At 28.5% G+C, this 14,422-nt stretch overlaps 1 protein-coding gene across 2 annotated transcripts; it reads left to right on the forward strand.

Annotated features, from left to right (window-relative positions):
* The first annotated feature begins 518 nt into the window (after positions 1–518).
* On the forward strand, positions 519–12,703 carry LOC125877926 (defensin-like protein 1). 2 transcript variants are annotated; one of them, XR_007447643.1, is made up of 2 exons: positions 519–642; positions 12,520–12,703. XR_007447643.1 is itself a non-coding variant. In XM_049559219.1 (2 exons), exons 1-2 carry the CDS (start codon positions 11,258–11,260, stop codon positions 12,690–12,692), a joined length of 231 nt encoding a protein of 76 aa, XP_049415176.1. In that variant the 5' UTR covers positions 11,230–11,257; the 3' UTR covers positions 12,693–12,703. The 2 variants fall into 2 exon arrangements, 1 of the variants encoding a protein (XP_049415176.1); XM_049559219.1 differs by lacking the exon at positions 519–642 and adding an exon at positions 11,230–11,315.
* The last annotated feature ends 1,719 nt before the right edge of the window (positions 12,704–14,422 follow it).

Raw genomic sequence — 14,422 nt, forward strand, 5'->3', positions numbered from 1 at the left:
TAAATTTATAAATTACAATACAGTACGATACAAACAGATCAAACAATAAAAATGTTATTAAACAACAGCAAACAATACAGTCTAGCCAAACATTGTATCTACCATACAATACATTACAATACAATAGATTATGAAACAATGGGTAACAATGATCCAAACGGAGTGTAAACGACAAAAATCACTAAAAATCATTCATTTCTTTAGATGATATTCTTTTTTTTTTTTTTTTAAAGCAGATATGACAAAAAGAAGTTTTTCTCATGTTGTAGTTCTTCTATTTAGATTTGCCCTTTTACAAAATTTAGAGCATTTCTTTTCTATATAAAAGAAAATCATCAAGTAAATCTTCTTGTCTTGTGATCTTTGATCCATAGATTAAATTTAATCTCAGATTCAGGATAATAATATTTTATAATATTATATATTTCCTTTTGAACAAAATTGTATGGACAAGATTAGCCCCAAATGTAACATTCTTTGAATAGGTGGAAATCTTTCACTATAAATATCTAGCTAGTAATACCTCTTCACTACAATTCATATAACAAACTTACACATTAACTTTTCTAATTAAATCCATCATCATGAATACCAAACTCATTCTAGCCCTCTTGTTTTGCTTCCTCCTCATTGCATCCAATGGTGAGCTTCTTACCTTCCATTTTGCAAGTGTGTCGAAAGATTGACTTTTAATTGTTACCATATTTCTAGTTGATAATGTTAAGTTATATACTCTGACAGTATGAAGAACTTATATGTTGTTATATAGTACAATGTTAACTAGTTATGGTATATCATCACTTTATTATTTTTCTACGTCAGGATAAAGAAATTTTAGTCTATAGTATACACAGAGATTAAAAAATAACCAGAATATCATACCTTTTCCCTAAATCAACATTTTAAACGCCCTTCACCACTATACTAGTATTTTATACAATTTGCACAGTATAAAATTGAACCCTTGCTTAGCTCCGCCCCTGATTCTAGCATAAACTCATGTTAACTCTTCTATTATGCAGAGATGCAAGTTGGAGAGGCAAAAGTATGCCAAAGGCGTAGCCAGACATGGTCAGGGATGTGTATTAACACAGGCAATTGTAGCCGTCAGTGCAAGCAACAAGAGGATGCTCGTTTTGGAGCTTGTCACCAAAATGGCTTTGGATTTGCTTGCTTCTGCTATTTCACCTGTAAATGATTTCTAAGAGTGTTTTACTATCAAATATGTGATAGTGTTGTGTGTTGTTTGAATAAGGATGTCCAATTTACTAAAATTGGTTGTACCCCTAGTTATGTTAGTGTGTTCAATTTACGTGTATTTGTATTGTATTGTTTTAATAAATATAATGTTTGGATAGATAGTATTGTTTCCTGTTTTTGTTGGTAAAATTTATATTAAACTTATATAAATTTGTATAAGTATGATTACTTCATGTCCCTATTACTTTAACACATTTGACATCTCCTTATCCTCTCCCTATAACAGTAAACATCTAGTGTTGAAGATAAAGAAAGCTGAAGATATGGATCGAATATGTTTATGGAACAAGTTGAACAACGTGTTAACTGTTATAAAGTTGGAATTGGAATTACATTGGGCCTGGGCTACTAAATACTAATCAGATGTCCACTAGGTTGTTGACTTGTTGTGTTTTATACTAGCTGACATCGACTAGGATAAGTTATTATAATTCTAGTACTAGTAAACCTATACTTAATACTCATATAAATTATATATCTGTATTCTAGCTAGGACTCTCCTCCTAAATAAGGAGCATGTACTTGATAATTTTAATGATCAATACAATTCTTGATTTCTCTAAATTCTTTGCGTGAAAATTCTACACCGGGACGAGGCATAATAATTTAATGCTTTTTTCGATGCTCAAAACAACATTAACTAATTATTTTTACCCATTCAACTTTTATTGTTATTTTTTCTAACTCTAGGTTAGGTTCTCTCTATTAAGGTATTTAGGGGTCGTTGGTAGGGAGTATTAGGAGAAATAATTCATGCATTATGTATGGTATATTATTTAGTACTATATTTGGTAGGAATTTGGGCCTATGTATAATTAATCCATGGATTAGTTATACACCCTACATGGTATTATAGGATGTATTACTAATTCCTTCCACTTGGAGGTATTAGTAATACATAAAATATAATACTATGGGATAAGTCTATGTAAAGATAAAAATATCCCTCAAATCATTTTAATTATTTTCTTGATGTTAAGTTTTATATTTGTACTAGTAAAATTATTTAAATAAATTAAATTACAAATTATTTAGAGAGAGTTGTTTGTTACTAAATAAATCCAATACAAATCAATACAATATTTGAAATGTGGGTTGTTTAGCATTTACTAATTAAGAAGACAAATATATCACCACATGGCATTTGTGATCTTAATTGAATATATTATTCACTAAATCAATACAATACAAGTCATGTGTGTATGGTTTTCTAATTATTTGTATTTTGAACAATTTATAAAATTGCATACATATCAAAACTACAACTTGCAATTTATATGTGTAAATGTAGATGTTTTATACAATTTTACTATTGTTTACTGTCATTTCGATTTTTGAATTAGATGTTTTATCTTTTTAAAATTGAAAATTGACATTTTGTGAGTGGTCAATTTATTAAGATGACAATTATTTATCCTCAAATAATTCAAGTGAAAAAATAGCATACATGACAACAAAATTGTTCTTCTCCTAGCTAGTTAGAAAAAAACATAAAAAAAATAATATTGTCCAACAATTATCTACCTTGACCCAATTACATAATAAATCAAGGATATAATTGGAAAGAAACTTTTTATAGAGTTTTAATTCAAACACAAGATGAGGTGAAAAATAATTAAGCAAACACTTGATAAAAATAAATCCTGAATTCATGCACTACTAATCCCTGCGTTACTAATCTTTATATTTAGGGGTGTTTAAAAACTAAACCGACCGATAAATCGAATTAAAAAATATGTTATTGGTTTATTTTTATTGGTTTATTGGGTTAACGGTTATTTAATGCTTTTACAAAAAAAAAATATTGGGTTATCAGTTAGATATTGATTTTTTTCAATATTGGGTTAACCGATTACTCATTAAGAATTAAAATTTACTATTTTAATTTTTAGTCATATATAAATATCAAACAAAAACTGTTAATATAATCACTATATTAGACTATAACTATAAGGACCCTATACAATTAAAACTACTTAGCTCTACTCTATGCATTTACCCTTTAGGTTTTACTATTAGTATTACTTTAGTCTTTAGGTTCATAACGTCAAAACCTAAAAAATTAAGAATTGCAACGGTTAGGGTTTGCAACGACGATGGCAAGGGTTAGGCAATGACTAGGGTTGTGAATTGTGAGTATTTGCTATACTTTAACTACACTATAAGCAAAAAAAGTTTAATCAATGAGTAATTTGATTTCTCTCTTTTTTATTTCGCGTCAAATTGTTAGACAAGTCATATATTTATTTTGAAAGCATTTTCTTATTGGTTAAACCGAAAATCAAACCGTTAAAAATCAAAAACTGATAAACCAAAAACCGATAACAAATATCTTATCTGTTTAACATATTTGAAAACCAAAAATCAATAAATGGAATCATTAATACTTAAAATCGAACCAAACCAATCGATACACACCCCTACTTATATTATTAATCCTTGTATCAAACGACCCCTTAAAGTTAAGGTTCTTAACCTCATCCACTGGATGTTGTAGTGGCATCTTTGGGAAATGTGTTATACCAAAATATTTTAGTATAACGATTCCTCTTTCAAATGTGAGATAATTAAGGACATAATTAAAAATGTGCATGGCTAAATTCCTCTCTTTAATTAATGAACAGGATTAAAAAAATAAAGTCATCTTTGATAAAGAGGATTAGGGTATTAGAAAATCTGATATTTTGAATATGAACATGATTACTTGCTTAAGCTACAACAGACAACAAAATCAAACAACTAGAGAAATCATTCTTGAAAAATTAAAACAAACAATTTCAGAATTTGGACATGATTAATGCAATTTTAGAGATAACATTTAGTACTAATCAAAGTCAAATTATGTCCGCAGATTGTGGATCTTATTTTTTTAAAAAGTTTTCCTCCTCTTCTTGTGGAAAGAGCAATAAATTATATTTAAGAAAACATGAAATGGGATTGATGTAACAATTTTATTGAAGGAAAATAGCAGGAGTAGAATTGTAGAGAAAATGTTATAAATTGTCTTTAGGTCTAAAATGATTTTAGTTGCTTAACTATATTCATAAACTTATCAATTGTGGTCTCTGTCTATTTTTAACACAAACAACCTAGATTTATATTAATGAAACTCATTCCCCGTGAAATTAAATTCTTGACCCACTTTTTTAGTTGTTTCTCTTTTTCTGCTTCTTTTTCTTCAAATTATTCTTAGAGAGAAGTATTGAAAACATCTCTAAATTTTGTGCAAATTATTAGTTTCGTTTTCAAATTTTTGAAAGCTTTAAAATTACCCCTATACTTGATTAATGAAATTTAGATACATTAAAACCTCACTAAATTAATACTCGGTAAATTAATTAATAATCTCTCTAACATAATATTTTCCTCCGGTCCCAACTTGGGACGATGGAAAAAATCACTCACTTCGATAAGATAATATATTTTCAGAAGACTCCTTTATAAATATATGGGCCCATTAGTATTATAAATTAACAATTCTTTAATAACTATATCTAAGACAATGTAGTGAAATATAATTCTATTGTGTTTTGATTTTTGTTAAAATTTAAATCTAGTTGAAGTTCATCTTTAACTTTTCTTATTGTATCCAAAACTTCCAGTTTGTCTTTTCTAACTGCACGTCCATAAAATTGTGAGTTATAGATGCGATAAGTGTTCCTTACATGTAACTGATTCCAAGGGTAAACAAATATATTACAATGAATCATACAATATACATTGTATTTTATGTAAAATAATTTTTTAATGTGTGAATTCAATAAATATAATACATAATTTAGTAAGATACAAATTTTGATGTATTTATTGTACTTTATGTAAAATAATTTTTTTTAATGTGAATTCAATAAATATGAGACATAAATTAGTAAGATACCATGATTTTAATGTAATCAAAATTGACCTTCATTGAATCTCAAAATACTCTTTAAATTAATAAATATTAATTTATCGATTAAATAATACATCTACAAAATAATAATATTTCATGGTTCTACCTATACTAATTTAGTGAGATTTTACTCTACACCCTCGATCGATCTGCCACATGACATAACAAATGGTCTCAAACTCTTGTAGGAGCATGCAACTCTTAATAAAAATCGTGAGAAGGGTTCAAACCACTCCAAAACTTGATGAGAATTTAGGAGTGTATTTACTCATGTTGCAAGATCGGAGGTGTATTTGAGTTCAGTTAGTAAAGTAAAGAAGTAGTTTTTAAGGCTGTTAATAGTTCGGGGATGAAACTAATAATTTGCGCCAAGTTTAGGATGTTTTCAATACCTCTCTCTTATTCTTATAAAAAGAACCCTAATCTCAATTATTCAAAATAAAATTCATAAGGAAAAAGAATATAAGTTCTAATTTTATTCAACAGAGCATAAAAAAACATATTACTTTTGTTAATGACTTGAATATACTAAAATTTATATATATATATTTTACTAATTAAGGACATATACATGTACAAAGCACATACTCTAAACTAATATATATAAACGGAGAGCTGATCCCAACAATTTTTCCAAGTATATGTTACCAAATTTTTCATTACAACATTTATTAATATTGTAGAATATGCATATAGTATAGTTTGAGGACACTGAATATATATATATATATAATTTTATTCTATATAAAAGGGCCTTTATGTTGTCATGAACTTAGATTTGAAAGATTGTTGTTATTATTTGGTAGTAATTTGGCTAGTGATTTTGTTAGCCACAAAAGAAACAAACACAAGCAAGTTGTTGGCAAGCTCCACCTAGAGCCCCTTCTTGACTTCTACATTGGTTTGAACAATCATCACTCTTGAAACACCAACCTCTCCATGTGCCACTATACCTCATGCAACTCATATCACCCTTCACAAGTTGCATTTGCATCTCTAACAAGGAGAAAAATATAAATAAAGGAATCAAATTAATAAATTAAATGAGCTTTTCCTTTTGATTATTATTTTAATCCCCACTCTTTTGAGTCAAACCCAGAGGGTGCTTAACATCCGAGTAATCCGTTCAAGTCAAATTAAAAGGGACTTTATTTGAAGATATTTGAGAAATATTTCTTGAAGTTCTTTTTAAAAAAATAAAGGATTTAAAGTTGAAGTTGAGAGAGAATATCTTGTGTTTGGATGAGAATTATTCTTTGAAAAAAGGTTGAAGATTTGTATGTGATAAGCATTACTACTAGTCATTTGTTTTAATTTATGTGATAACATTGTTTAATTTTTAGTTGGTATAAAAAATGATGTATTTCTATATTTAGTAACAATTTAACTTTAAACTTCTCATTTTACTCTTAATAAGATGATGTACACGATTAGCTTTAAAAGTCTTTCTTTCATTCTTAAATTTTACACTTAATCAAATAATTTCACATAAACCGAAATGAAAGAAGTATTTCATTTAAGATACTCATCCTCAAGCATGTTTTCTCTATATTTGACTAGTATTCAAATATTGAAGTTTAAGTATTCTCAAAAATACTTAATACAGGCAAACAAATATTGGCAAATATTAAAAGTATTATATATATTTAGGTCCAAACAGAGGTTTAATTTGGACAATATGTGGCTAATTTTCTAAAAGCAAAAAAATAATAATTCAAGTTGCAGTTGAGAAAAGATATTTGGAAGTTGATGAGGTTGGATATGATTTCCACTTGATAAAATGGTTAAGGTTTTGAAAGTGGAAATCATTATTTTACTTGAAATATTCTTTAAACTAATTATTTAAACTCCAATAATTCTCTATTCCAAGTTAAAGTTAAATTAATAGATCATATTGTAAATCTAACACTTATAATTACTCAAGTCTACAGAATGCTAAAGCTTTGGTAATAATGTTCGGGTGATAGTTTTTAAGTATTACTCATTTAGTTTAGTTTTAACTGTTCATTCTTTTAAAAACAAGTTTTTATTTTTATTTGTTCATTATTATTATTATTTTTTTTTACTTGTCACTTTTAGAATATCAAGAAAATATAACTTTTTTTTTCTATTTTACCCTCAACATTAACTATCCATATTCCAAATCATTTCCAAGACCTAAAATTATACATTGTTGGTTAATATGAGTATTATGATATTCCCTATTTCCCTTTTTACTTGTTCATTTTTTGACTTTTTACTTGTCATATTTGACAAATCAAGAAAAGACAATATTTTTTTACATATTATATCCTCAATTTATTTAGAGAGTTAATGTATTTGAAAAAGGTAGTACCTCTTTAATGAGTAAAATTGTTTTTGAAATTCTGTCAATTAAACTCACTATGTCAATTATTATTTTCTTAATAGGTGTGTCAAGTAAAAAATATAGACAAGTAAATAGGGACAGAAGGAGTAAAATACATATGGGTAAATGCTAAATGGCCACAAAATTTGGCCATAATTTGGCCAGAAATTTAAAAAGTCTATAATATCCTTTTTATTTTAAGATAAACTGATCTTTTTCCTATTTTTTAATGAAAAGGTATTAAAGTTAAAAGGGTAAAAATGTTCAAAAAGGTAAAATAACATAGTGTGAAATATGTTATTTTACCATTCTGGCCAAAAGGATTTTTTCAATCCTTATATTAATAATTGTTTTGTAAGAGACGTGCAAAATTTAAAGTGAACGAGTATAATGGTTGATAACAAAATAATGTCTAAATAATATTGATTTTTTTTAAAAAAATGAGATGAAGGAAAAAATAGGGATAACCAAACCTAATGATGCAGAGATGAATAACAAGCACAATAGGAGGAGAGGAATTTGTGATCCAACCATCTCTTCTTGTTCTAACAATAAAATTGAGGGAGAATGTTTTTATAGTGGAAAAACATCTCTTATTATATATGTTAAAAATACATAAGGGAATGAAGAGGCATTGTCCATTTAGTGACACTTCCAAGAAGAAGTAATTTTCAATTTATATATATAGTACTTGACGTTTTTGTTCTTTCCGTTTGTTTGCTCTACAAAATGGTCGGAAGGTATATTTTCTTTATATTTCCTTTAATTTATATTAAGTGAATTAATTAAGTGTACGTTCTTTGTATATGTGTATTTACTTGTATTAATTGATAATAAAAAGAATAAATTTAGAATGTAACATAAATGGGTATTAATTAAAGAAAAATATGGACAAGAACACAAATCTAAACATAAACACCAATTGAACAAAATGTTGATTGAGTTATTGTTGACTTAATTTTTTATTAACTTTAAAATCAAATAACATATTAGCAAATGTTTATCCTATTTCAATTTAAAAATTATTAAGAAATAAAAAATTATATATTTTACTAAAAGAATGATATATAATCATCTTCCAAATGAAAATTAATGCCGAGGTTACTATGAGATATTATCAGTTTAAAAAGTATATCGGGTAATTTTATTTTGTTGATAAAAATAGATTTAGAAGAAAACATATTACTTTCCACTTTATATTAGTTAAACGAATTTTAAAAGAAAAAGAAGTATTTTTTAAAAAAATAATATTTTATTAGAAAAATAATATGTGTAATTTTAAAAAGAAATAATAGGGTTTATTAGAAAAAAGAGTATTTTTTATTCAAAAGAAATACATAGAAATATGTTTAACCAAAATGTTAACAACATAATATTTTTAGACTAAACAATTAATAAAAAATATTTTTATTCAATTTCATATAATTTAAGGACATCTTAAACCTTTTCCTGTCCCCTCTAATTTATTCCCCCTCCCCGCCGTCCCCTTTTTTTTCTTTTTTCCTTTATAAAATGCAAACACTTTTAAATATATGTGGCATAAATAATTCAAGATAGTCAAAGTCTATATAGCTACATGTACCATTTTTTCTAGACTTTGATCACCAAATATATCAAAGAGGACTTGGTTTTCCCTGCTGAAATATAATAAATAATATGTAGCAGTCAAAAAGAAGATTTCCATGCTTTGTTTGCCACGCAAAAAAAATAAAAAGACACACGATGTGGTGTGGTGAATGGGGCTACTCCTCTCTTAATTAGAAATTTTGAGATTGAATCATAAATATGAATTTTGATTTTGATAGGGAACTATTCCCTTCAAATGGAGCCCTATGCTGCATTAATTCATTTCAGAATAGGTAAATTTTAATATGAATACCGAATTTAAATAATAGTAATAATAAAAAAGACATACGACCCAACCAAATTTAAGTAAACGCCATTTAATTAACTTATCTTATTTTCTACTACCAATATGTTGTATTGGCTTAGCATTTATATGTGTCGACCTGTAGTCATAATTAATCCACTTATATGGGGATTTTATTAACATCTGTTTGGACATGATTTTTTTTCTTTCAAAATGGTGTTTGGTTAAATAATGAGCAAATTATTTTCATAAAAAACAAAATTTAACTTTTATATATCCTTTATAGTAACTTTTTACTTTTTTTTTGGTTGCAAATATCATATTTCTTATGTGCCTCCTATAGCTTACTTTTTAATTCCTATCCTATGATAATGCGTACGTCTTCAGGTAATGTTCTATCTGTTATATTATACATATGTCTAAATTTCTATGATGTTGTATTGATGAAAGATATTGAAAGACTTATAAAAAATTTAATCTAAGATAAATCACAAATATTTATGTTGTTATAAATCGTCTAAGTAAGATATACAAAAATTTAAAATTATTTAATTACTATATAAAAATATGTCTCTGATTTAGAAACTAAAAGAAAGTCCAATAAATTGAAGTTGTCCCAGCCAAAAAGATAATCAATGCCAAAGTAGTCAGCATTTGAGGCTGGTGCTATTTATGAACGTCCCCGCCTTCTTTTTAAAATAAAAGAAGAAAAAAGAATAACACTTCATTTGTTTGTATTTTGTGGAGAGTCTTAATATTACTAAGAGAAATTTTTATCTTGATAATATTTATCATCACTTTATTCATAATTATCAATCATCACCATTAACAACATTTGTCATTACCATCCCCATCGCCATCGCCATCACTATCATTATTAATAATTATTATTGTCTTTATCACCAACCATGTCTGTCATCACAATCATCATTATTTCACTAGTGTCATTCATTTGCTACCATACTTACTTTCTCCATCATTATAATTATATCAATATATTGTTGAACCACCGTACCCTTGTCTTTGTAGCCACCGCCAACTTCCCTATCACTAGCAACTACTACCATCACTACATGAGTCAATCTTACTACGTACCAATAAACTCCACCACCAAAACTAGTACCGCTGTCAACTACTGCCACCACTGCTGCCATCTCCGTCATTACTCAACCACTTCCATCATTGTGGTCAATCCCTAATGTCAACCACCTCCATCGTCATAACTAGCATTGCCATCAACTACCACAAACACATCATTAACCATCACATATTCTTTAGCTGCCACCATCAATATCAACTACTAACATGCATAAATCAACTTCACAATTATAACCATCAACACCATTACCATCACTAGGAAGCATAAATGTTTCATTTTCTAAATCAAATAATAATTTTATTTTATTAATTTTTAATTAAATTATATATTATGTACATATTAATCAATTATGTATATTCAGATGTTAAAAACAATCAGTTTTAAATATTCAATGTTTAAATTTAAAAACAATATCTTAATTAATTATACATTCAGACGTTTAAATCTTAATGAAAACAAACGAGGACTAAGATCTTCTTGTTTTGTGATCCTTGATCCATTGATTAATTAAACGTCATATTCAGGATAATGATAATTATATTATTTTAGATTTCCTGTTTGAACAAAATTTCTTCTTTTCATCCCTTGGTTGACATTTGTACATTTGACTATGTACCATCAAGAATTAGTCAAAAATTGCACAAATTGTATGGACAAAATTAGCCCCAAATATTCATTGAATAGGTGGAAATCTTTCACTATAAATAGCTAGTTAGCTACTAATTCTTCTTCACTACAATTCATACTAAAAAACTTTATACTTTAAATTTGCTAATCAAATCCATCATCATGAATACCAAAGTCATGTTAGCTCTCTTGTTTTGCTTCCTCCTCGTTGCATCCAATGGTGAGCTATATATCTTACCTCCCGCTCCATAATTTGTTCTCTTGTTGTACACACTTTGGAAGTGTGTCGAAAGATTGTGCTAATTGTCATAGGCGTATCTAGAGGGGGTTCTGTGGGTTCACGTGAACCCATGCTCCCCTCTCTAAATTATATATATAGTAGTGTTATTTTTTTTTAAAAATTACTTAAATATAGATGTGTGAACCCAGTATTATATAAAAACATGATGATGAGTGGGTGCACCTCTCTAAGTGAGGATAGAAATTTAAATCTTATATCTATAGTTTTTTTAAGTAACACCTCTCCAAGTGGTTATCGGTAACACTTTTGACGTTTCAATAATTTCTTCTTTTATTTTTTTACTTTAATCTTTCAAAGTTCAAGAGTGTTACATTGGAAATTCCAAAAAAATTATATAATTATATCAAATGTGTATATTAAAATTTAAAACTAATAATATTATGTATTTTGGACCTATAATTTTAAAAATTTAATGGTTCATATTAAGAACCTAAAAGTCAAACCGTTCAAATTGATATCATAGATGTATTTTTTCGTAATATTGCACCCATCCTTTTTAAATCTTGAATACGCCTATGTTAATTGTTATTATATTTCATTTGCTTTGAGTTAAACAAACTGATAGTGTATAGAAATTTTATGATATAATATAGTATACTATAACCAGTATTGACATATCATCACTTATTCACTTTGTTTTCTACGACAGATAGTAAATGAATTTAATTCTATAGTATAATTTTCTAGAAATTTATACACGGGGAGTTAAAAATAACTAGCTAGATCATACAACACCTAATTATGCCTAAAGCAATATTTTGAACGTCCTTCACCACTATAGTAGTATTATTTTTTATATGTCGATGAGATTCAAAAAATTATACATAGCTAAAAAAAATTGTTTTGGTAGATTATCGCACAATATATACTTAGGTCCACCCTTGATTCATGGGTGGATTTAGGTCATCATTGGTTGGGGATTCTCGGGATCCAGCAACTTTTGCATGTATTCTACTAACAAAGTGTGTTGTTTTAGTCCAGTGGTAGAAAAGGAACCTTTTTATTTTATCTCTTTTTAATTTTTTTAAAATTTGAGATGAGTGAGATCAACAAACGTCAAATTTTGAATTCACCTATGTCCTGATTCCAAGTATAAAGTCATGTTAATTCTTATATCATGCAGAGATGCAAGTTGGAGAAGCAAAAGTATGTCAAAGGCGGAGCAAGACATGGTCAGGGCCATGTATTAACACAGGGAATTGCAGCCGTCAATGCAAGGAACAAGAGGATGCTCGTTTTGGAGCTTGTCACAGAAGTGGCTTTGGATTTGCTTGCTTTTGCTATTTCAAATGCTAAATTATTTCTATCAAATATGTAACAGTATTGTTGTGTGTTGTTTGAATAAGAACGTCCAATTTACTAAAATTGGATGTACCCCTAGTTATGTTGGTGTGTCCAATTTACGTATTCTATCGTAATGTATGTATTATATTGTTTTGATGAATATAATGTTTGGATAGATAATATTATTATTTCTTCATCTTTTCATAGTGTCACGTGACATCAATAATTTGAAGAATAAACTTTCATACTATAAGTCTATAACGGAAAGTTGGGAATGGATAGAGCTAGCTATTATAGATACATAAAGAGCAAAGGGTAAAATATGATTAGTAAATAACAAGAATAAGAAAAATGAGAAAAAGAATTAGAGTGATGCGACACACCAAATTAGTCTTGTATAAAATGAGATTTTAAATCATATAATTGTTGGGTGTGCAAATAAAAGTTCCACATTAATTAGTAGCGAAAAGATTGAAAAACTACATATAAGTGTATGATCTCTAAATAATAATGACTCATAGGGTTTAGGGTTTTAGGGTTTGAACCTCATTGGACATTGGGCTGACAATACACATGTAACATCTCGCAATTTGAAATAACTAGGAAGAAGCTAATAATTGGAAATAGTCATTTTTTGAAAGAATGAAAATCTGGAAATTTGGCAAAGTTATGAAAAAATGAGTTTTTTGTCAACTTCAAATGACCATAACTCCTAGCTCAGGATGAGTTAGGTGTAATTCTAGATATGGCTGGAAAGCTCTTGAAACTATCTTTCCAAAGACGCCAAGTTTGCACGATTCCGAGTTTGTATGAGTGAGATATGCCCTTTGGAAGTTGGGCTGTTGGAATAAGGAAAGTTCTATCCGAATTTTAAAGGGGTAGTTTGGTCTTTTCCTTAACCTTTTATTTTAATTCGTTTTAGTAATAATTTTAAGGGTCTCAACTGATAGGATTCAGTTTACGCTTTTAGAAAAAGGTTAGGGTTTTGAGAGAAGAGAAAAGAAGAGGGGAACAAAGAAGAACATTCAAGATTCGTTGATTTCTTGGAGCTTTGCTTGTGAAATTCGTCGGGGGTGATCCCTACAAGGTATGTGAGATCACATAGCGTTGGGTTAGTTCACCCATGCGCCAAGTATGTTTAATTCAACGTGTTTTCGTCCTATAAAGATTGAGAAATTGATGTTCTCGATAGTTGTTCTTGAATTGATTTCGTTCTTGAATATGAGTTGGGATTAAGGAGTTTCTTGTTGATTAAGTGTTGTTTCCTTGAGTTGTTTGCGTTAGATTTTGTGTATATGATTTGAGTACATGAATCTAAAGTGAATTTGAGAAAAAGAATCGAATTAAAACAATTTAGGATTAGAAAACGAGATCAAAAATTCGTCAGAATTTTGCCTAAGGAACAGGTCACGCGACGCGCCCCCATAGCGCCAGGAGGGCTGGGGCGGTGCACCCAAAGTGAGCCCCAGTAAGTTGGGGCCTGGCGCGGCGCTCCCCGAACATGCCCGGATCGGCCTTTTTCACCCGGTTTTCGTCATTCAGTCTGTTTAAGTCCTCTTAAGGTGTATTAACACTTTCCATTGGTCCTAACTACTCTAAATGACTTCTAAACATTTAGAAATCATCCATAAACACGAGATCATAAACTAATCCATAATCCAATTCAAGAAAAGCTAGGATCAAAGTCATGAGAAGTTAAAAGTCAAGTCTAGAAGCTAAGAAGCAAGTCAGGCAAAGTTTTT

The sequence above is a fragment of the Solanum stenotomum genome, chromosome 9 (genome assembly GCF_019186545.1).
Source record: "Solanum stenotomum isolate F172 chromosome 9, ASM1918654v1, whole genome shotgun sequence".
NCBI classification, from domain to species: domain Eukaryota; kingdom Viridiplantae; phylum Streptophyta; class Magnoliopsida; order Solanales; family Solanaceae; genus Solanum; species Solanum stenotomum.